At 50.9% G+C, this 24,113-nt stretch overlaps 2 protein-coding genes across 2 annotated transcripts; one reads left to right on the top strand and one right to left on the bottom strand.

Moving 5' to 3' along the window:
- Positions 1-338: 338 nt before the first annotated feature.
- Positions 339-15,249, top strand: efcc1 (EF-hand and coiled-coil domain containing 1; the record flags this gene model as incomplete). Its single annotated transcript, XM_079748049.1, has 8 exons — positions 339-1,049; positions 1,288-1,769; positions 10,130-10,284; positions 10,459-10,594; positions 11,322-11,496; positions 13,709-13,867; positions 14,658-14,727; positions 15,008-15,249. 8 exons carry the CDS (start codon positions 339-341, stop codon positions 15,139-15,141), a joined length of 2,022 nt encoding a protein of 673 aa, XP_079604175.1. The 3' UTR covers positions 15,142-15,249.
- Positions 15,250-15,927: 678 nt separating this feature from the next.
- nuf2 (UF2 component of NDC80 kinetochore complex) lies at positions 15,928-23,689 on the bottom strand. Its single transcript, XM_079748054.1, has 13 exons — positions 23,490-23,689; positions 22,504-22,578; positions 22,324-22,400; positions 22,146-22,207; positions 21,926-22,023; positions 21,448-21,521; positions 21,039-21,132; positions 20,853-20,915; positions 20,292-20,429; positions 18,997-19,137; positions 18,137-18,312; positions 17,046-17,181; positions 15,928-16,218 (listed from the first exon to the last, which is right to left on the bottom strand). The coding sequence occupies exons 1-13, from the start codon at positions 23,610-23,612 to the stop codon at positions 16,111-16,113; spliced, it is 1,365 nt and encodes a 454-aa protein (XP_079604180.1). The 5' UTR covers positions 23,613-23,689; the 3' UTR covers positions 15,928-16,110.
- Positions 23,690-24,113: the final 424 nt, after the last annotated feature.

Here is a 24,113-nt window from a genome sequence, read left to right as displayed (position 1 = left end):
AGTTGTACTTATGCGTTGTTTGGGAATATCTTTTCGAATGTAATTTATATAAAGAAAAAGTGGGCTCGCCATGTTTACGTTAGACCAACATGTAGAGGAACGGGGGGCGCTCCTATTGCGTTTTGGGGGCAGTACCAAAAAACTCAAATCGGCTCCGACCCCAAAACGGCTCAATCCTCCCCTGCTGGGTTTCTGCAGAGCTGCTGTGCGTCTCCGTGTCATCACCATTACCCTGCACACCAGAATGGAAACGTTCAAAACGCAGAGGCGTTCTCAAAGTTAGACGGGCTACTTCTGCGTTTTCCTCACTCCCAATAGAATGTTTCTCGTTGGAAATTATGGAGAAGATTGACGTGAACGATCCCTACGGTCGACCCGCACGGAGGACGCAATGGATAGTCAGCACTCTGGCGTTCCACTACGGGCTGGACCGCGGGGTGGAGAACGAGATCATCGTGCTGGCCACGGGTCTGGATCAGTACCTACAGGAGATCTTCCATCACATGGACTACCAGGGCAGCGGCAAAGTCCACGCGGAGGACTTCCACGTCTTGCGTGAGGTGCTGGGATTAAACAAAGACTCGGATTCAGAGTCAGAGTGCGGGGAGGAGGAGGTCTCCGAGAACCTACCCGGTGAGTTAACCTTCCGTCAATTCCACGCTCTGCTCTGCGGCCACTTCAGCACGAAGGCCGGCTGCCAGTACGAGAACGGCCGGCTGCTGGTGGGGAAGGAGAGCGAGCACATCGAGACCCAGATCCGCCTGAGGAGCCCCCTGCGGCGGAGGGAGAGGCTGCTGTCGGTGAGCGGTGGCAGCAGCAGCGGCACCGCGTCCCCCAGCCCGGAGGAGGGAGGCCAGCGCCGAGGGAGGCATGCCTCCTCCTGCAGGCTGGGCTCCTGCACCCGGGAGTGCTACGAGGAGATAGTGGCGCTGGAGGAGGCGGAGGACCGCATCGCCAAGATAGAGGAGGAGAACGCCAGCCTGAGGGAGCTGGTCGAGGACATGCGAGCCGCTCTGCAGAGCAGCGACGCGCGGTGCTTGGCACTACAGGTGAGTCCGTGGTTCCCGCGACACGGGTCAGGGGTCAGGTCGGTGGCGCGCCGGGTAGGTAGGCGGGCCCATACCTGTCGGAGGTGAGGTCATGTCTTCGCAGGCTGCGTGGGGCGGTTCAACGCACGCCTGTTGGAAAAAAGTAAAACTTGTCCGATTTTTTTAATAACGCGTCGTATCCTGTGAGTGATCGTAACTCCCCATCCCCCTCCCACTCCTCCGCTCCTGTCAACCCCAGGTTGGTCTGTGGAAAAGCCACGCCAGGCATAAACCAGAGGAGGGCTGCTTCATCGCCCTCCAGCACCAGCACCACCACCACCACCACCAGGCCGCCCAGAGAAGCCTCTGCGACGCGGCCGACTCCAAGAACCCCCCCGGCACCACCAGTCCGGACCAGGCGGACCTCAGCGGCCTCCAGTGCCTGATCAGGGAGGTGGAGGAGCTCCGCAGCTCCACCGACGTCCGCATGGAGGAGGTGGTGCTCTGCAACCAGCGGCTGGAGCGGGAGGTGCGCGGCTCCAGGGAGGCCTTGGCCGCCCTGGAGGAGAGCAACCGCGCCCTGAAGAGGGAGCAGGCCGGCACGAGGCGGAGGATGGAGGAGGCCCGGCAGGCGGTGCTCACTGGCATGGGGAAGGTGAAGCAGCTGGAGGAGAAGGCGGGGAACGTACCGGTGCTGGAGAGACGCGTGCTGCGGCTGGAGGCGGAGCTCTGCTACTACAGGTGAGGCATACGCACCTGGGTGGGATGGATCACATGGGACCACCCGTTCTGATTGGGTACAGCGGTTATTTGGGGGGGGGGGATGGATCACATGGTACTGCCCGTTCTGATTGGAAACATACACCTGTATGGAACACTTAGTACGGCCTATGCAGGTTAGATACAACCTTGTCTGGAACACTTGGTATGGTCCATGCAGGTGAGAACACACCTGTGCAGGGTACATGGAGTGGTCCATTTAGACCAACACCTGCATGGATCACATGGTATGGTCCATACAGGTGAGAACACACCTGTGCAGGGTACATGGAGTGGTCCATTTAGACCAACACCTGCATGGATCACATGGTACGGTCCACACAGGTGAAACCACACCTGCAGACTTCATGGGGCGCAGCACTGTAGGACTTGTATCCTAGTGGGAGGAGAATATGCTACGTTTAATGACGACAATAGCAGCGGCGTTATGTAGCGGGAGACAGGTTTCCTCCAGTGTATGGCAAACCCGAACCCTAACTCCATTGCCAAGGCCTTTAGAAGGCTCCACTTCCAACACAAAAGGCTGCTGTCATCTGGCATTGAGGCGAGGGTGCGTTGGATGAAAGGAGAACAGAAACGGAAAAGAGAAGGTGGAAGATCAAGACTATTGTAACACCAGGCTGAAAACCTGGCGAAAGCACCCGTGCGTTTCAATTCCAGGGTACCATTGCATTCCTGCACTACTACTAGGGGTGGGAATCACAGTGTACCTCACAATACGACACGCGATACATGGCCCATAATACAGATAATATAGTGTTAATGCAGTAATCGATATATTGATATGTTAGACAATCATATAACGTTACATCACGATATATGTCTTACGATGAATACAAAATGACCGTGGATAGATTTCTGTCTTTATTCATGGTCCAAACTGAGTTTTTCAGTTACTCGTCTCTGGGTAGTTCACTTCTGGTCGAGTTTCCCTCATCCTCGTTTGTCCCACTCCTAACTACTACTATGCATGCTTTTAAAAAAAAATGTGATCTGAATCACTGCAAAACCTTATCCTCCTCCACACGCCCTCCCTTCCTCGCTCGTCTGTGGAACGGAGAGCGTCATACCTTGGAAGCGCTGTGAAGAGAGCGCCATGCTAGGGAGAGGCCAGCGAAAAACGCTCCACGTAGCTCTTTTTCTCCCATTAAAAACAATGTGAAACAGGTGAGCTAAACCAGCTAGCTACCGCACCGTGGGAGAAAGGGCTGGCTTGTTTTGGCAAGGGTTTTATATAGCTATGATGGAGGCAGTAGTGGCCACAGTGAAACAGTAATGAATAATAACTCCCAGAGGAATCCTTAAAAAATGACTCCCTGTCCTGTTCTGGCTCCCTGCCTGGAAAACTGCCCTGGCTATTCCTAAAGGTTTGGTGTGGTCGGCGCTCCCACTCCTCTGCCTTGTTTTGGACGGGTTTTTGTCGGGCTGTCGTCGTGTGTGGTGGGGCCAGGCCAGCTACTGTCGCTACGCTAGCTTGTCATTTGCACCGAGCTCGGCTGTAATTGGACATCGGACACACAGAGCGCTGGGTTAGGAGTTTACCTTTGGTGTCTGTCCGTCCCCCTCCATCTGTGGTGTCTGTGTGGTGTGTGGTGTGTGTGTGTGTGTGTGTGTGTGTGTGGGTCTGTGTCCATGTGGGTCTGTGTGCGTGTGTGTGTGTGTGTGTGTGTGTGTGTTCATATGTGTGTCTGTCTGTGTGTCCGTGTGTGTGTCTGTGTGCATGTGTGTTACTTACTTACTACTTTCGGGACTTTGAACTTTAAGAGATAGGTCCACTGCACACACAAACACACACACACAAACACACACACACACACACACACATAGATTTAGGTTTCTTAAAGTGAGATTAAACTTTGCTTTGATAGCCTTAAAAGTTATTTCTGGCCCGGAAATCTTTTCAGTCCGCGTCAGTTGATACTTTAATGCCCAATAATTCAACCTTCACAAAGGGCCTGACTCTCCCAGAGAACTCCATTGACTGGGGAAACTCAACAGACTGGCCACACACACACACACACACACACACACACACACACACACACACACACACACACACACACACACACACACACACACACACACACACACACACACACACACACACACACACACGCACACACACTGAACAATACCAGCTACACCCCCCCAGCCTATGGATCTTTGCAACCAGTGGGTGGGTGAAAACCTCCTCAGAGCCTCAATGCCTGCCCAGCAACGCATAGCTCCAGTGGGGTATTCTTTTCACTCTTCTCTCATTGGCTGTCATCTGTCATTCTGCTTAAACATCAAGATCCTACACTTTGTTTGCAGGTGGGAGTTATTGTGACGGCATGACAAGATTAATGAGTAAAAAGTACATCAAGCAATGGCTTCGCAATGGTAAATAAAATAATTATATATCTTTTTAATCATATATTACTTTGTGTCACGCCAGCGGCCGAGAAACCGAAAAAAGTGACTTGAAGTGAGATATATTTCATCCCTCCATTATCCTATTGAATCTGAGGCCTCCTCTTTCCTCTCCTCGGACTTGTGTGTGTGTCTCCCTGTGTGTGTGTGTGTGATTCTCATGTGTCAGTCTCTGGCGCTGCGGGCCAGTGATTGAAGTACAATACACCCACGTGTTTCACTGCCTTCAGTGCAAACGGCTCCGTTGAGTCATACGTTTTACCGGAATCAGGACATTGAATTGTTCTCCTGAATGAGTCTGCTTGTTGTTGACCGTTGAAACACCCGGTCCTGTTGTGGTGTCGCATGTCGAAGCGTGCCAGATGTGAGGACTGGAGAAGAGAGAGGAGAACCTTCTCTCTGAGGCCCCACGGAGTGAATGATGAGCAGGATTATCTCAGATAGATTACTGAGGGAGAGAGGGGGGGGAGAGAGAGAGAGAGAGAGAGAGAGAGAGAGAGAGAGAGAGAGACTGCTGTGAAGGGCTTCCACAGGACCTTGCATCTCTCCAGTGTACAAAACAATCTCACTTTTTAAAAACTCCTCAGAGAAGCGTTCTGGCGCTGGCCTTCAGTCACGCTTCGGTTTTTCCTATCACTACCTGTTTATGTAACACGGGGATGACATCCAGTCTGACTCTCTAGCTAATACCCCCCCCCCCCAACTCATTTTTCTACCGGCGAGCGGAACTTCCAACGCAGCCTCCTGCTCTTCCTCCTCCTCCTCCTCCTCCTCTGCTCTGAAACTGAACCCGGGGAGGGGGTGGACTTGAAACCCGGCCCAGTCGAGTGAGGGAGTTCTTTGGATCTTATGCTAAAGCTGGGTGTTGCTGCTGGGAGGTGGTGGTGGTGGTGGTGGTGGAGGAAGGCAGGAGGGGGTGGGGGTCTCGGAGGTGGTGGAGGGAGGAGGAGGAGGAGGTGGGCGGCGGTCCGGCGAGGCGCTGAGAGAATTGAGCCGGAGTCATCAGGAATAGCGACCTCAGAGCGGCTGGTGCTGCCTGTTCATTCATTCACTCCATCCCAGATTAAAAAAAAAGGGAAAGTCCGGTTTGGAAGCGTCGCGAGTTCCATCGCCGGCTCGCTCGGCTCCCCTGGTTGGAGGGACGGCGAGGTGGGAGAGAGGCTGCGCTCCGGCGCGTCCCTCCTCCTCCTCCTCCTCGTCCTCCTCCTCCCTCTCCTCCTCCTCCTCCTCCTCCTCCTCCTCCATGCTGCTCGTGGGCCCGCGGCTCGGAGACAATAGGCAGCGGAGGGAGAGGAACAAAGACCACCGGGGGCCCGGCGGGGGGGGGGGGGGGGGAGGGAGCCCGCCATCTGGAGGAAGGAGCAAATACTCTGCTGTTTGTTCTTGAAAAGCCACGGACATGTTTTGTTTTTTTGTCCACCTCGACCCCCCCCACCCCCACCGGCCCCTCCAGGTCCTCCAGGAGAGGAACAGTCTCCTCTTCTGAACCGCCGACTCCACTTTGTGGTTGTTGTTCCGTTGGAAGTCACAACGGCACAGAGTCCCTTCTTGTCGACGCGTTCTTTTCACGTGATCTCGAGAATTCCATCTTTGATCGGGTTCCCGAGGTGCTGCATGTGGCTCAGGAGGTAGAGTGGATAACTGGAGGGTCGCTAGTTCGATCCTCCTAGCGTGTGAGTGTCGAGGCGTCCCTGAGCGAGACGCCTCACCCTGAGTGCTCCCGACGAGCTGGCTGTCGCCCTGCGTGGCTGACTCCGCCGTCGCTGCGTGAACGTGTGCATGAATGGCTGAATCTTAGGCAGTATCGTAAAGCGCTTTGAGTGGCCACTGGTAAGAAAAGCGCTCTATAAACGCACTCCATTTACGCCACGTGTATTCCTAGAGAGCAGGAATTCCTCCGGAGACTCAGACCTTCCTGTGCGGATGGCTTGTAAAACTCTGCTTTCACGGCACCTTTCTCAGGCAGACATCTCAACCCTGCACGCTCCGGGCCCTGTTGGCCCCGGGGCCAACAGAATATCTCTCCCTCTCTGTTAATTCTCCCTGGGTGGCTCTTGAGATGGAGGGGGCGGGAGGCAGGGGAGGCGGGGGAGTTAGGAAGGGAGAAAGAGAAGGCCTTTGGAGGTCTTTTCATGGAGAGCTGTCGAGCACTTAGAGTAGCAGGTGCCGCTGCTCACTGCATTCCTCCCCTTAGGCATGAAGACTACAACATTACCACTTCAAAAAACTACCCCATAGACCCACCTACCGAGGGGCATGTATGTGTGAGAGGGGTACGTGTGAGACCCCAGGAAGGGGGGGGGGGGGGGGGGGGGGGGGGAGTTCTCAGGCCGTTACCCCTGCCCCCCCGAACGTTAAACTACGATATAAAACGCAAAAATGCAGTGAGAGTGTTTTCCCTTTTCGATTGAGGTTTTCTCTCGCGTTTCCTCTAGTTTCGTGGCGCGGAGGTATTTACACCGTGCTGGGGTCAGCACAACCCTGGGACTTATAAACACGTGTCTGAGCGCTCCTCGTTCACGTTCCTGCTCCTTTTAAATACCCCTCTGGTGCTGCCGCGGCCCTCGAAGGCGCTTGGAGCGCCTGGAAAATGGCAGCTGAACGCTAGCGCTGAAGTTACTGTCAACGTGGAACGGGGGCTTTTGGGAACGCGTTATAAAGGCCGGGGTTGTTAAAAGTACGCCCCACCGTGGGATCTCAGGAGGGTCTGATTAATAACCGACTGCTGTGTCAACACGACCTCTGACCTTCTCCCGGCGTGCTTCAGAGGGGGGGGTTTGGAGCCTAAGCACAGGTCTACTGTGCGGGACACACGCCCACGCACAACCGCACACACACACATGAGCGCACGCCTTAGCGCACACATACAAGCGCACACACACACACACACAAATTAGAACACACGTGCACATAAGCACACACGAGCGCTCACACACACACACCAGCACAGACACGCACACACACAAACACACACAAACGCACATGAGCATTCACACACACACACACACCCACATGAACACACACATAAACACACTCACATAACCTCATTGACGGATGACACCCTACAGAGGAAGTGGGGCCCGTGAGAGAGAGAGAGCGAGAGATGGGAGGATGTTGGGTCCGCTCGGGCCTCGTCCAGTGATAAACACAGGAAGTATCCGGGATGTCTTGGCTCCTAACCACAAGCAGTTGAAACCCCCCGATCTCCCACATCCCCATTAGGCTGAAACAAGAACGCAATCGGAGAGGACCGTTCTGCTGGGAACAAGAGGGCGTCCGTGGGGATTATATATGTCCTGTCCTAGTTCCCTCTAGTCTGTGTTCAACTTTACGTCCTTGGGGGGGGAATTTGAATCACCGCAATTGCATCTCACCACGCCAGAGCGGCGCGGTTCGGGAACCAATCCTGGCAAACGCCCGAAATGTGACTATTGATTGCATAAGGGCTTAGAGGCCCACGACGAGAATGTTCCTTATTTGATTCAGAGGAGCCCATATGGCGACCAGTTCTTGGTGACGGAGCTCGGCGATAAACGCAGCGTTGAAAATGATTCGCTCCGACGTATCAAGTTAGGTCTTCATCCTAAGTGACTCTTTTTTTTCTGTTGAAAATCGAAAACCGCACAGCCCTTTGCCTTGTCAAACCCTCTCAGGCTGGAGACAATATTATGTGTATATTTTGCATTATGGACATTATTATTTGTCATGTCTTGTTTGACTCAGCACTGAATAAACGAGGGCTGTTGCCGGCGGTCTACAATCATCATTGTCGTTGGTTTTCCCCTGCGGTGCGTTGGCACTGTCCCTCGCTGCCTGGGATCGTTGTGTTATGTCTGCTCGGGTCCTCAGTGGAAACCACCGGGATGTCTGGAGGACGTTCGGAGGTCCACGGTGCTCGCTCTGCCCAGTGAGGGAGGACTTCTCATGGTCAGCGCTCTCGTTATAACGCAGGATGTAAGCCCACTGTGAAACCTTAGCAGAGAGCACACTCATTAAAGCTGCAGTATGTGTTGAACTCAGGGGCTCCCCCCCCCCCCCCCCTTTACTTTATATAAAGAGATGGGGGTGGGGGTGGTATCCCACATCACTTCACTAGCTAGCGGTCTCTAGTCCAGGCCGACTAGAGACCGAGAGATGATTAGGTCACCATGTTGGTATAGGAGCCAGGTTGGGAATTTTGAATGAAGTGTGTGTGTGTGTGTGTCTGTGTGTGTGTGTGTGGGTGTAACCTACTCTATCCCTATATTGAAGTCATACATAGAGTCCTGCTCCGCTGTTGTTAGAATCGTCCCACAAACAGACTCGTGTGATCGTTTAAGTTTTCTTTTGTACACACTTGTTTGCGACACCCTATCTCTGTTGAATCCTATTTACTCCGTTCCTGATTCCTATACCGCGCCTCCACCCCCTGACCCGCGCTCTCTCCTAGACACTAGGTCGTGCAGGACCTTCCTGGCTTGTTTGCTTTCCTTGTGCTCACCCATGTCTGCCAGTCTCTCTGGCTACGAGCGCCGGCTAACTGGCTGAATGTAAACATTCCCTCACACACACACACATACACACACCCAGCCCTCCCAGTCAACGTGTCATTAGTCACGCTGGGGTCCGCATTCACAACGACCAGCGCGCCGCGCGTTCACCGGCCCAGGCCGCTGTGTCCACGGCAACCACAGCAGCGTCTAGTCCCTGTGTGTGTGTGCGCGCAGGCATGGTCGGAGCATGCAGGCGTGCATGCATGTCCACCGTCGCAGCCCGCGGCGTCTCCCATGCTCCGACTACAGCTGGCGGGCTTCATGCACGGCGTCCCCTCCTCCACCCTATAACTTAAACACGTCTCCATACACTAACTGATTGATTGCCCCGAAACCCCCCCCCCCCTCCCCACCTCTTCTACGGTTCCCCGACCTTCTGCGCTGAAGTCACCCCTTTCTTCACGGCTTACAGCACAAAGGAGCTCTATGGAGCGCAGATGTATAGCATGTCCGATAGAATGTCATCGACCACGCAGCGCCGCGTCCCACTACACCGCCAGCAGCGCCTCAGTCGAAGAGTGCCCCAGTACCGCGGGACTGCAGATCTTTTTCTTTTCTTTTTTTTTTTACCTTTTCTTCGTTTTCTTTTCCTTTTTTCTTTTAAGAGAAGCAAGCTGTTGAATATTTTTGTTTTTTTTCTCTCGCTTTCTCTCGCAACGAGACATGCTCATCTGGAAACACTTAGTGTGTGATTTAAGAAAGCTCCCTGCCCGGATTTCCCCCATGGAGGAAAGCTGGGCCGTGGAGGAAAGCTGGAGAATTCAAACCATTAGGAGATGATTGCGTTCCCGTTACAAAACTACAAGTCCTCTCTCGATAGTGTGATAGTGTTTTAGGATACTCAGGATAAACACGAACAGGATCAAATGCTCTGTGTGTCCTGCAGGCTGAAGGAACATGAGAATTGAGTACCCTTGGATCTCTTTCCAGTTTCATACCCAATGTAACTCACAGCTCTGTTTTACCACACATCTCGCAAAAACGGGCGCCCGGCTAGCATTGACCCACTTTACTGTAAAAATGCGTAAAAGATGCCGCGTCTGGCTTCAATTACTCCTCCCAGATTTCAAGGACTGTATCACCGACTTATAAAAAAAAGAATGAAAATACCACGGCGGTTGTCGATGTGGGTTTATAGCGCGCCGCTTTCTTGTTACTTGATATTCGCGCTTTGATCTCCGCAATTGACTTGTACCAAATTAAAGATTAGACAAAAAGGGGGACAACTTATGAGGCCTTTTTCTTTGCTGGCTGGAGGCCTCTCTGTTGGAGCAGGGCTCCTGTCCCACAGAGAGGAGAACGTCCTCTTACAACGAGTTCCACCAGAACCCCCACCCCCCACCACCCCAAACCAAACACGCCTTCCCTGGATCGCAGGTCAGAGGTGTCCAAGCTCCAGCTCCCCATCGGCGGCCCTGTCCCGGGCCTGCAGGAGGGGGTGGGCAGCCAGGCGGGACCCCCATCCGACACGGACCCCCAACACGACGACCGCTGCTCCCCCACCGGCTGGGACGACCTGAACCCCGACAAAGGTCCGCCTGTGAAAACAAACAAAGTGTTGTGGAACTGATGATGATGATGACGTGGGTGGTGACGTGGGAGAGGATTATGACGATGGTGACAGTGGTAATTGTTTGGATGATGTTGATGATGATGATGATGACGGGGGTACTGATGATGACGGTGGTTGTCGTGGCGACGTTCAGCGGAGGAGCAGATGTTCCGCTCGGTGGAGGGCCAGGCCGCCTCGGACGAGGAAGAGGACAAGTGGACCGGGGAGCAGCAGAGGCAGGTGGACGAGGTCAAGAGGATCCTGAGCCGACTGTCCTGCTGCGAGGAGAGGTACAGTACAGCGCCTCGACGCAAACACCTGGACCTGCACAGAACAGGCTTAGGACAAGCTCAGATCCAGCTTAGAACCAGTTTAGAACCAGCTCAGAACCACCTCACAACAAGCTTAGAATCACCTTAGAAACCCTTAGATCCACATAACAACCACCTTAGAATCAGACACAGACTGTTTTTTTCCGTCCAAGTTAAGTAGCATCCTAACCATCTGTGTGTAGTCTCTCTTCTGGAGGGTGAAACTGATGCTGGCATGCAACGCTGGGCTTTCTAGTTGCATGCAGTGGTATTAAGAAGAAAGGGCAAAACAATGTTTAGAGACACTGAGAAGTGAACCAGATGGAGAAGATCCTTTGAGCAGCTGGCGTGGTTTATTTATTTATCTATTTGTTCATTCATGCTTTATAGTTATTTACAGAGAAGCAAATAGATGCCTTTGTTCGGGTTTCGAATGTTAATCACAAAAACAGCCCAGAAAGTCTTCATGTTGCTAGTTTGATCCCTAGCTCCTCCTAGCTGAGTGCCATGGTGTCCTCGAGTGAGACGCCTAACCCTAGCTGCTCCCGACCAGCTGGCTGTCGCCCTGCCTGGTTGACTCCGCCGTCGGTGTGTGAATGTGTGCATGAATGGGTGAATGTGAGAAAATATTGTAAAGCGTTTTGAGTGGCCGCTGGTTAGAAAGGCGCTGTATAAATGCAGTGCGTTTACCGTTTACCCTTTGAAGCAGGTGTGACGACCGGGCCTTCAGGAAGCTCATGTCCACGTTCGGCGGTGGCGGCGGCGGCAGCTCGCGGGGGGAGGAGAGTCGCAGCGCCGTGGTGGAGCTCCTCCAGAAGGTGACCAGGCTCCACAAGCAGCTGGAGCTCAGGGAGAGCCGGGCGGAGATGGACATGGACCAGGTCAGCTCAGTTTGAATATACACGTGTGTTCAGGGAACCGGACAGGGATGAAAGATGGGGGGGGGAGCGACGATGTGTGGCACGGGACCGCAGGCTGGCATCAGACCTGTGGGTGGTGAGGAGGTGTGATGCCCGGTGGTTAAGTCGCTGTTAGGCTGGGCCACAGAGTCCTAGGTATGGTACAGTGAACATGAACACCACCCGTCCAACGCTTCATCCACCCACCCACCCAAAGTCCTAGATAATGGGATCTATTGCAGGGTGTGTGTGTGTGTGCGTGCGCGTGCGTGCGTGCGTGCGTGCGTGCGTGCGTGCGTGCGTGCGTGCGTGCGTGCGTGCGTGCGTGCGTGCGTGTGTGTGTTAAACTGGATTAGAGGGGACTTCTGGGAGCGCTGTTATGAAAGTGGTGGTCTTCAAAGCAGTGAACCGCAGCGCCGAACAGACACCATGGAGTCGTGCTCCGCGACCAGCGACAAGGAGGGCTCCCCCCCGTGTGTGTATGTGTGTGCACGTGCATGTGCCTGTGTGTGTGCGTGTGCACGTGTGTGCCTGTGGGTGAGGGTGCAGCTGTGTCTCCACCGGGCTGTGACCACAGAGACACTCCCCTCGCCCTCTGAAGGAATCCCATCCCTGGGGCCTCATGCCCTGGGCTCATTTGTCACCGCCGACTTCAGAGGAGTTTTCCTTCCTCAGTTTGTTGTTCACAACGCAGGGAAAACAAGACAGATCTCCACGGGTGGGCTGAGACATAAAGGTAGAGTTATGGTTGGACGTCGACGCAACACAAGGGGGTTTACGGACACATTAAGTCCTTGCGGACCCTCCTTGCGTCCAGCGCAAGGGGCCTGACGTGCGCCTCCCAAAAACCGTATCCTTGCGTCGAGGCGACGCAGCACCAAGGGCTGAGATTGGTCCGATAGGGTAAACCCGACTTGGAACCAAAACAGGTTCACGACGGAGTGGTCTTTTGCGTTGCGTCAACGTCCAACCATAACTCTACCTCAACGTCCCCAGAAGGGTTGTGGGACGGGTGGGAGATGAGCCAGGCGCGACCTGAACAGAGCCCCATGTGAGGGCGAGCTCTGGGGCAGGCAGACCCTCGGAGCCCAGCATGACATCAGCTCTGTGGCGGGGCTGGAGTTCCCGGAGGCCCTCCGGCAGGCTGAGACGCTGCCCTGCGGTCGACGAGTTACCGCTAGTGTCGAGGCTCGAAACGCACCTCAGGTTGATGTGTTTATGCTGGGCCGATGTCAGCGCTGATGTTAGGGCTACCACGAGAGCACAGTTAACTACGAAATAACTCTGGACATTTTTTTCAAACGTCGGCCCTTAAATGTATTTACATTTACGAGGAGGCCGTAACCCCTGCCGGTTGGACATGTCGTCCTGTCCCAGAAGGTTAGCCCCAAACCTGGATGCCAGGACAAGATGAACGAGGTGCTTGGAATGTGCGTGCATTGGACTTCCGGTGGCGAGCGTCCCAGTCTTGCAGTAAACTCTTCGGTCACAGCGCAACAGTGGCTTCAGCGAAGAAGTATCGTGGACTTCACATTTTCCGATACTGCTGCGTCCAAAAGCTCCAAAATTCTTGTCAGTATCGTTGGGAGAACAAAAATTGCAATTTCTGTAGACCTCATGTAACCAAACAAACTCCTGACCTCTCAGCCTAGGTGACCCTTGGCTTCATGCAATGGCCCTGAACTGCCTCTTCCCGGATACGGCAAACATTTTTCGGACAAGCCCACGCCACATGTTCACAAATGCAGCCAATCACGCCACCGTATGGCCACATGCAACCAACCTGATTGGCTATGAAGTCTGTGTGAAGATTGTAGCCCAGATCAAAAGTCGATGTCTCTTTCCATGCGTCCAGTTTCTATAACACATTAGGGGTGGGAATCACAGGGTACCTACCGATACAATACGATTCGCGTAACATGGCCCACGATACGATGATATCACGATACAGCGATTCTGCAACAATCTATATATTGTTAGTCAATCCTATAACGACACATCACAATATATGTCTAACTATGAGTACAAAATGACCGTGAAATGGTAAAGTTCTGGATTTCTTTCTTTATCCATGGTTCAAACGAAAGTGTATCGAATATGGTATCGCACGAAGAAGGGCGACGAAATATTGCCGTATCGATAATTTGTCCGACACCTACAACACATCCAGGGCTGACTTGTCCTCCTCTCCCAGATGAAGGACTCGTTGGTGCAGGAGCTTCAGCAGAAAGAGGAGGAGACGGAGCAGCTGCAGGTGGAGCTCCAGATGCTGGAGACAGAGCGCGTCCGGCTGTCCCTGGTGGAGGAGAAGCTTCTGGACGTTCTGCAGCTCCTGCAGCATCTCAGGGACCTGGTCAGTCGTCCCTCGGGGATCAGTCTGTCTAGCTTTATTTGTACAGCCCTTCCGGCGCAACGCAGCGATGCAACGTGTGGGGCAAGGGGAACAACACGACATGAACATCTCAGTGGGATACATTTTGTATGGCAAAATTGACTTAAGGAATCGAGTCAGAAAAGTCACGCAGGACTTGATAAGAAGGACGCTAACCTTCGAAAGGTACAGCTACAAAATTCTCAGTATTCTGTTAGATAGCACCAGACGCTACGTAAAAAACAAACACTTACTCTACTGGTTTCCTTCCTTTGACTTTCTGAAACTGACCTGAGCTGTGAGCTTTGGCCGTATAGGACATGAAAGCGTCTGTCATGAAGGACTCCCCAATAGAAACCCAGATAGAGAACCCAGCACTCTAATAGAGCAGGCCACTCCTGCTGCTGGTTGATCTGCATTGATCCATTTTATCCCAAGTTGTCCACCCTCCTCTACATCTCTAGAACTTTCTCTCAGTAAAGTTGTGGGTTCGACTTCCAATGTCTGCACTCGTCCTGTGGGCATCCTTGAGCAAGACATCTAACCCTCACCTGCTCTTGGAATGAACGAATATCTCTAGAAGGATTTGTAAATGAATCACCAAGCTCTTTGGATAACAAGTGTCTGCTAAATGAGCAAATAGTAGCTGTCTGTGTGGAGGAGGGTTTAGGGGCTTGTACAACACATGGTTTTAGTCGGGTGTGGTTTTTTTCTTCTGGGTATTTTGCTCTTATGCTAATTTCCCAGCTGTCTCCATTCTGTATGCTCTCAGAACGTGTCCCGGCGGTCGCTGGGTAAGATCTTGCTCAGCACTCTGGAGTCTTGCAGCGACCCACTGCACGGTTAGTGGCTGTTAACCCGACTGTAATAAACTGTCACGTCGCATACACACACCCACACTCTCTCTCGCCAATAAAAACATGTAAACCCGTGTATCGCAGAATTAACAAGTTACTTTGTTAATTCTGGTTCACGTTCATTCACGAACAATATTACTCCCAAGCGTCGTAAAAAAAAACAACGCGATGTTATTAAAGACAAACTTTGTTGTTGTGGTGTTGGTGGACGCCTATTTATCGTGTCGTCACTCACACTTCGGCTGTCTGTGTTCAACCCAAACAGGGAAGGCCCACATTCTCGAGGTGCTGAACGCTCTGTATCACGAGCTGGCGGCCTGTGAGGTCCTCTCCTCAGCCGGCTCGCTGGAGCGCACGCCCAGCCAGCGGTCCCCGGAGGGGCTCGTCATCTCCTGCTGAACACCGCCGCCGCCCCCTGCTGGACCATCGGCGCTATAGCACTTATGTGCAGATGAGAATCCTTTATACGCAGCCCATGGCCGTGTCTGAAATCGCTCGGTCACTGTCTAGAGCACCATTTTAGGTAGTGTGTATTGTTCGATGTCACAAATCTGGTTCAGTGCATGACGCACGATTACACTACATGTGATCAGCGTTTCCCTGCCCAATCATGCAACACTGCCCATGATGGCAATGAGTGAACAAGTGATTTTAGACACGGCGCATGATACAAACACAGCTTATATGCTCTTATGATAAAGGGACCTAATGGACAATAATAGCAGTGATGGTTGAGTAATTGTAGATAATGTTATACTCTACTAATTCATATGTAACTCGGGCATGGAAGCTCTGAAAAGGGAATTAGCCCAGGGTCCTTATTGTAGCTTATCACTCTCTGTAGGGCGATAAATTGCAGGTACTTTTAATAACTTTGCATGTTCCAGCATAGTTTTATTTGCTGAGATTCGCCCCGATAGTATTTGGTTTTACATGTGAAAATGGAATAAGCTTAAATATGGATGTAATATTTTGTTGTATTGAAATATGCTTTATAATGGGCCGAGCTAACCAGTATATTTTACAATAATTAAAACAATTAAAAGCATTTGTGTCTTCTTCATGCTTGTCAAGTTCTCTTCTTTATACTAAGGAAACCGATTGGTTGATAATAATTTGCACATTACTTACATCAAATACGTATTTATTCCAAAACATCAAACATACATCAGAGAACCACTGCCGATGGTACGATTAGTAAACACTGCTAACAGAGAAGTCCAATACAGAAAGTTGAATAAAGATTCGCAGAGTAACAACGTTTCACAAAAATAAAAATATTCACAAGGCCAAGCAGAGAGGGCGTGGCGAAGGCGTTGTCGATGTGGGAGGGGGGGGGTACATCGTAACCAATCAACAGGCGGAGGTCTAGAAGTTTGCCGCCACATTCTCCATCTCCATGTTGACCTCCGCAAAGTGCTTCTCTATCCCCTTGTGGAAGTTGTCCAGGGAGGCCAGGATCATGTCGTACAGCACCTGGAGCGAGGGGACCGGTGGCACGAGACGGAGGCCGTCGGTCATCAGTATGTAGTCAAGGTGAAGCCAGGAGAAAAACGCATTTCAAACGCTGCAGCGCACGACGCAGCGCATCGTCGGCCGTTTCTCCCGCGACGTACGTCCGTACCCAGAGTCAGCACCGGGGGCTTGTTTACGAGAGAACGACTCATGGGGATTTTTTTTTTTTTTAGGGCCGATGACGATACCGATTTTCGGCAGCCTTAGCCGATGACTGCTACGGGCTGCCGATTCTTGAGCCGATACTGCTTTTGCTTCCTCAATTTACACCATAAAAATGACACAAAGATGTTAACAAATGTTCAAAGTCTCAATTAAAAAAAGGTACATTTATTGAACTGTGTCTGTAAATCATGCCGGTTAAAAAAACAGGCATCGGCCGATACGATGAACGTAAAAAAACGCAAATATCGGTCGATCCCTATTATTTACATTTGCATTTAGCATACGCTTTTGTCTGAAGCGACGCGCAACGGTTTACACGCACATTCACGGCGGACTGATCCACGCGAGGCGACAGCCAGCTCGTCGGGAGCAGCTCGTGGGGCTTCTTGCTCAGGGACACCTCGACACTCAGCTAGGAGAAGCCCGGGATTGGACTAGCAACCTTTGGGTTACAAGTCAACCAGCTCTTCTTCCTGAACTAAGCCGACCCTGAACTTCTCATATCGGCAGGCGCAGATACCGATCTATTGTTGACAGGCCGATATCGGCCGATGAAACGAGTCAACCGATACATCGGCTGGGCTCTGCTGACACACACCAGGGTCTGGTTTGAACGGCCGTACCTGTGCCTTGGCCGTGGTCTGGCCGCAGACGTCCCTCAGGCTCTGCATCTTGGCCCTGAGCCGCATGGTGTCTCGTGTGATCTCCTGGATCTGCTCCGCCTTCTCCTCACGCTTCTGGGACACCTGGTCACACTGCCTGCAGGGGCCGACAAACACACAGGCTGTTGGTGTCGTGTTGGTATCTGTGGTTAGGTGGGTAACACCCCTTGCCCACTGCATCCGTCCGTTGACGAATCTCATTGACTGCATGGGGCGAACGAAATGCATCGTGGGTCCGTCCGTTCCGTGAGCCCCGTCTCTTGCGTTCAGAAGTTGAGAAAAATGTAACTTTTCAGGCTGCAACAGATCTGTCTGCAAAATACCACTCCCCCATCCGTCAGACACACCTTCCGTCGTCAGTTGACGGACGGATGCAGTGGGCACGCTGCGTACGCCTTGGTCATGGTCGCCCCGCTCAGCCACTGAGACGCTTGTATCCGAACCCCCACTTCGAAACATAGTCACCACGATAATGAATGACAAAAAGCACAAGAACACAACCTAAAAAAAAAGAAGGTACAATCGTACATCGTATGATTGTACCTTTTTATCGTATATATTATTATTGACGTGTTATGCGCCATAACACCAACAGCAAACACTTGCGTTACAGTGTGTGTAATCACACACACACACACACACACACACACACGTCTCATTGGCGGGCCAAATTCTCGTGGCGGGCAAGGCAGAGAAAGGGGAGGAGCTTAGATCCTTTATGACGACATATGGGACCACATTCCAAATCAGCGCGCTTGAGCCTCCGTTTTTTTTCAAAGGCGAACAGAACACCTAGTGCTCGTTTTACACCAAACGCAAGTTCTAGCCACTGGGGGACCATAGGCAGGCTAGGGGAACTCATATTTATGTAAGAAAACCTCATAAAGTGAGATTTTCATGCCATGCCTTTAACCAACAGCAGTAGTATTAGCACAACCTGGCAGCATTAATGTAACACATGTAGTAGTAATAGTAGAAGTAGAAGTATGATAATAACAGTAACATAATAGCAGTAGGACAAAGAGTGGGAGTAGTTAATGTGTGCTACTGACCCCAGGACGTCCTGAACGTGGAGGTCCTTGCTCTCCTTGTGCTTCTGCCGGCGGATGAAGAGCTTGGAGGCCTTGTCCATCTTCATGCCTTCGGCCCTCTTCATCTGCACCTCCTCCGTGCTCAGGTTCTTCAGCTGCTTCTTCAGCTTCTCGTTCTGCGCCAGCAGCTCCTGCAGCTGCTCACACACGAGGTGCACGCACACACACACACACACACACACACACACACACACACACACACACACACACAAAAGAAATTAGGGCGCAGGTAGGCGGAAAGTCTTCTTGCTGCAAGATGGTTAGTTGGGCTGGGTATTGCCAGGTACCTCACAATTCAATTCAATTCTTTAGGTCTTGATTCGATATTGATTCGAATCCATATTGATCCAATTGCTTTGATATCGATTCAATAATACGTGCAGATGACAAAAATACCTAAATATTATTTAGAATTAACCATTTCATAATGAATTAACCATTTCATTGTGCTTTAACTAGCAAAAAGGGAATACACCATTGCATAGTATTGTTCCTGAGCTAAACTTGCAGCATAAAAGTAATTATCATTACATGGACAAATGTAGAAGGGCATGTACATTTAGGCATACTCGCTTCTAGATTACAATGTATGCTTCTTTTTTTCTTCTTCTATTATTTTTTTAGGGAAATAAAAGTATTTCAAAAAAATTCTGAATCGCTGTTGAATCGAGAACAAATAAATTGCAGTGCATTGATGAATCGATATTTTTACCCAGCCCTAATAGCTAGGGCACCTTACTAAAGCCCCAACAGTCCACCTAGTAGGCAGGTAGACTGTGGACCCAGAGGGTCAGAGGGCCGACCCCCCCCCCATACTGTACCTCCTCGTTGAGCTGCTTGCTGACGCCCATCGCACTCTGCAGGTCCTGCAGCAGGCCGTGCATCAGCTGGATCTCCCCCCCGCTCTGGTCCAGGCCCTGCACCATGTTCTGGAGCTCCACCAGCCGCACGTCAGCCGCCTTCTGTCTCCCACCACCCCGCCCAAAGACAGCGTCAGTGCCCCTCACATCGCCGTGCCGACCCCGCCCAAAGACAGCGTCAGCGCCCCTCACATCGCCGTGCCGACCCCGCCCAAAGACAGCGTCAGCGCCCCTCACATCGCCATGCCGACCCCGCCCAAAGACAGCGTCAGCGCCCCTCACATCGCCCTGCCGACCCCGCCCAAAGACAGCGTCAGCGCCCCTCACATCGCCATGCCGACACTTACTCCCACTGACCGGTTTAAAAGAAGTGACACTTTGTCACCGAAGCACTCTGTGACCTTCCATTTTTGGAAGGTGCTTTTTAAGCACACATTTGATCTGAATTTATACCCTTTTATGAGCTTATGATTCCTGAACTTTGAGATGCATCTTCATTGTTGAACACACTTCATGTAAAGTGCTTGTCAAAAGTGTGCAGCTAAATAAAAAAGTACACAAATAATAAAAAGCTTACATAGTAGTAGGGCTGTGTATTGCCAGGTACCTCACAATTCAATAAAAATTTGATTCTTTAGGTCTTCATTCGATATCGATCCAATTGCTTCGATATTGATTCAATAATACGTGCAGATGACAAAAATATCTAAATATTATTTAGAATTAACCATTTCATAATGAGTGAACCATTTCATTGTGCTTTAACTAGCAAAAAGGGAATACATCATTGTATAGTATTGTTCCTGAGCTAAACTTGCAGCATAAAAGTAATAATCATAACATGGACAAATGTAAAAGGGCATGTACATTTAGGAATACTTGCTTCTAGATTACAATGACTGAGTATGCTTCTTTTTGTTTTTATGGAAATAATCGATTTAAAAATATTCTGAATCGAAATTGACACAACAAATAAATTGCAGTGCATTGATGAATCTATATTTTTACCGAGCCCTACAAAGTAGGCGTGTCCATGATTTACAGCCAAAGACGAGGCATTCTCACAACACATTCACACTTTTAAGGACATAAATACACAATAATTGAATACCAGAATATAATCCAATGGATACAAGATATTAGGAACACAACACCCAGCGCAGAAGAACAACACAGACATGAAAGGCCTCCTCTGGCTACAGCCGTCCCCCCTGGCTACAGCCCTCCCCTCTGGCTACAGCCGTCCCCTGACTCACGATGGAGGTCTTGATGACGCGAAGGTTCTCCCTCATCTTCTCCATCTGGATCTTCAGCTCCTCAGGAGACTCCACGATCTGGGAGCGCAGCCGGATGATGTCCTCCTTCAGGGTGCTGACCTCCACCTTGGTGCGGGCCTGAGTGGGGGGGAAGCCAAGTGAAGGTGTAAAGCAGTGCTGACGGGGGTGGACCCCATCAGCTGGGAGGCCCTGATGGGGCGTTGCGTTCTCTCGTCATGTGATCTTAAGCATCGACCTTGCATGGCGATGGGCGTGTCTTCATGGGCTGCTGCGATGCATCCATGCCATGGTTGAATAATGGAACAGGAATAACGGTGGTTTTGCCATGACACGTCTACATTTACCTTTAGATTTACATTTAGCAGACTTTTATCCAAAGGGACTTACAATATATAAGTTAATTTGTAAGAAGAAAGGAACAACAATATGCCTTTCAGAGCACAACTGTTTGCACTGATCACCATTCACAAAGCGAGAATCGGTAATCAAGAAAGAAAAGTTACATCAGGAGGAAAGAGTGCATTGGGAGCCGCTACCTACCACTTTCTGAGTCCGCTCGGCTATCTTGGTTTTCCACTCTGCGACGATTTCGTTCAGCCCGTTCTGCAGCAACAAAGAACAATGTCCTTCTTCAGCGGCGGTTTGAATACAGCGGTCAGTGTGTGTACGTGCGTGTGTGTGTGTGTGTGTCTGTCAGCCTGTGCGGCATTCTGTGTGTCTTCCCACCGCTTCCTGGTACTCCTGGGCGATGGCGGACTGGAGCTCCGTGAGGGCGGCCGACAGCTCCCTGGACTCTGCCTGCTTCTCCGGGGGGATGGTGCTGGTGGAGTAAAACACTGTGAGGATCCCCACCGAACCACTCATCTCCGCGCTCAAAAAAGTGGATCGGGTCACAAATTAGGTTTTGTAGTACATGTCAGAAGCGACTTCAACTTAATCCTAGGTCATTTAGGAGATGCTTTTGTCAAGGGGCATGCAGTGAATGCAGGGACATGACGTCATTTTTATAATAAAGTTATTCCATCTCTGCTCACTCAGCCTCGCCTCACGATGGAGGTTTGAAGAACAAACGTTGACTATCATCTGAACTGAGCTGACGAGTGCCTCATCTTAAGGGGTCACCTGGGACACTTACGTTAGAATGTCAATCTTCTTCTCCGCCTCTTTTATGCCTCGGGTACAAGCCTGGAACCTATCCACGTCGACTCTCTGTGGAGAAAAAGCAACCGTCAAAAAACAATATCCACTTTTTACACACTAACTATAAAGCCTATCCCAGCTGAGGATAGGCTCTGGCAGGGAAAGACAGACAGAGTGAGAAACAGACAGAGCGATAGGCAAAGAGGCAGAGAGAGAGAGAGAGAGAGAGAGAGAGAGAGAGAGAGAGAGAGAGAGAGAGAGAGAGAGAGAGAGAGAGAGAGAGAGAGAGAGAGAGAGAGAGAGAGAGAGAGAGAGAGAGAGAGAGAGAGAGAGAGAGAGAGAGAGAGAGAGAGAGAGAGAGAGAGGCATAGAGCTAGAGAAAGAGAGGCAGAGACAGAGAGAGAGCCAGATCAAGATCAAGAGCCCCAGCTTGTGACCACTCCAACACTGGGAACGGTTTGACAAAAACTCACAAATCTGGCCACGTTCTCCAGGGACATCTGCATCCTCATGTTCCTGAAGAAGATGAAGTTCATGAACCCACTGAGGACCGATATCGTCTTCTTGGCCTCTGGTGAAGGACAGAGAGGAGGGGAAAGGTAAAGCCCTGCTCTCCAAACTATCCAGTCACATCCCGCAACACCCACACACATCTACGATGAGCTATGGGGACATTGATGTTCACCAACTTACTTGGTGCCAGCAGGTCATTCAGAGAGAAATCTTTGACGAAGCACATGGCTGAGGCCTGACGCCTGGTGGGTACACACAGACACATGTTTTTTTTCTTTTGTCATCATTCTCTAGGGTTAGCCTCATCTATATATAAATATATTACTTAATGATATATAATAAGTGCAAAGAAACTCACATGAGCAGGTAGATCCTCAGGATCGATGTGGTCCCCTCATGAAAGGCCGGATTCTGGATATTCTCCATCAGCGGAACCTGTTTAAGTGAACAGAAAATACAAAGTTGTATTGACTAATACAAGGAGGGGTTCCGTCTGTTCTTCAACGTGTGTGTGCTGTATCAGGAAAGACTAACGTACCATGTTGTGACACTCGGGCCTTAAGCGGAACAACACTTGCAGTATCCTCATGTACAACCTCTGGACCAACTCGGGCTGGAGGGGGGAGAGACCAGCAGGTGTGTTAACACACAATAAATGATGACTGTGGTGATCAACACCACTATGCTCTCTCTCACACTTGAACAATGAATTGTCAACTCGAATCAAAACTGGTCTTTAAATCTTAACTGGTTCATCTAGGAAGTAGTTTATAGAGTATAAGAGAGGGACAAATTAAGAGGAGACCAACTGTTCTTTAAATGTTAACTGTTTGACCTAAAGGAAGGTATAGCTACTTAGGAGAGGGCATCAGATCTTTAGGGGGTATAGTACCTTGGGAGAGGTAGTTTAGGGGGCATAGTACTTTGGGAGAGGGGTTAAGGGGGTATAGGCACCTTGGGAGAGGGGTTAGGGGGTATAGTACCTTGGGAGAGGGGTTTAGGGGGTATAGTATCTTGGGATAGGGGTTTTGGGGGTATAGTATCTTGGGATAGGGGTTTTGGGGGTGTAGTACCTTGGGTTAGGGGTTTTGGGGGTATAGTACCTTGGGAGAGGGGTTTAGGGGTACAGGTACCTTGGGAGAGGGGTTAGGGGTATAGTACCTTGGGAGAGGGGTTTTGGGGATGTAGTACCTTGGGTTAGGGGTTTTGGGGGTGTAGTACCTTGGGTTAGGGGTTTTGGGGGTATAGTACCTTGGGAGAGGGGTTTAGAGGTACAGGTACCTTGGGAGAGGGGTTTAGGGGATGAAGTACCTTGGGAGAGGGGTTTAGGGGATGTAGTACTTTGGGAGAGGGGTTTAGGGGTTATATGTACCTTGGGAGAGGGGTTCAGGGGTTAAAGTACATTGGGAGAGGGTCTTTAGGGGGTATAGTACCTTGGCAGAGGGGTTAGGGGTTATAGGTACCTTGGGAAAGGGGGTTAAGGGGGTATAGGACATTTGGAGAGGGGTTTAGGGGTACGGGTACCTTGGGAGAGGGCAGCAGGTCCGCCTTGGTGAAGTGCTTCGCCTCCTGCGCCGTGAGCACCTCGGTCCGGAAAAAGCTGACGATGCTATCGGCCTTGTAATTTGGGTATATGATTTCACTCATGTCGGCGTTTCAAAAAGCATCCACTAATTCCACTGTAGGTGAGTGAATGTACGAGTCAGACGGCGACACCCGGTACGAGTATTTTGAAAGACAACAAAACTGGCGCCTAAAAAAGGACTTCCGTGTTGTGGTTGATCGACGGTTCTGATTGGCTGTCTTGTCTTTTTCTGTGGTTGAAACGTTGGTGGTGAGTAACAACCTAGCATCCCCCTGTACGTGGAAGACCGTCGATGGTATTCGCGTTTTTTTGTTTGTTCGTTTGATCGTAGATAAATAATCATACAAAGAATGTTTTCAGTTACCGATTATCAGCTATGACATTTATTTTTATTTTCCCATGAATCTTTTTTTTTTATATGAAAAGTTGAGTGGCGTCGTTGTTCATTCTGAGGCCACACGGTGACGCTGTCAATCACAATCACGTGTCCGAACACACAGCAAAAGAAGTAGAAGAACCACATGACATAATAGGGAAGTCACTGACATCTGCTGACATATCGA

This window comes from Pollachius pollachius (assembly GCF_949987615.1).
Source record: "Pollachius pollachius genome assembly, chromosome: 12".
Lineage (NCBI taxonomy): Eukaryota > Metazoa > Chordata > Actinopteri > Gadiformes > Gadidae > Pollachius > Pollachius pollachius.
The sequence above is the reverse complement of the archived record's forward strand: the minus strand, read 5'-3'. Positions and strand labels throughout refer to the sequence as shown.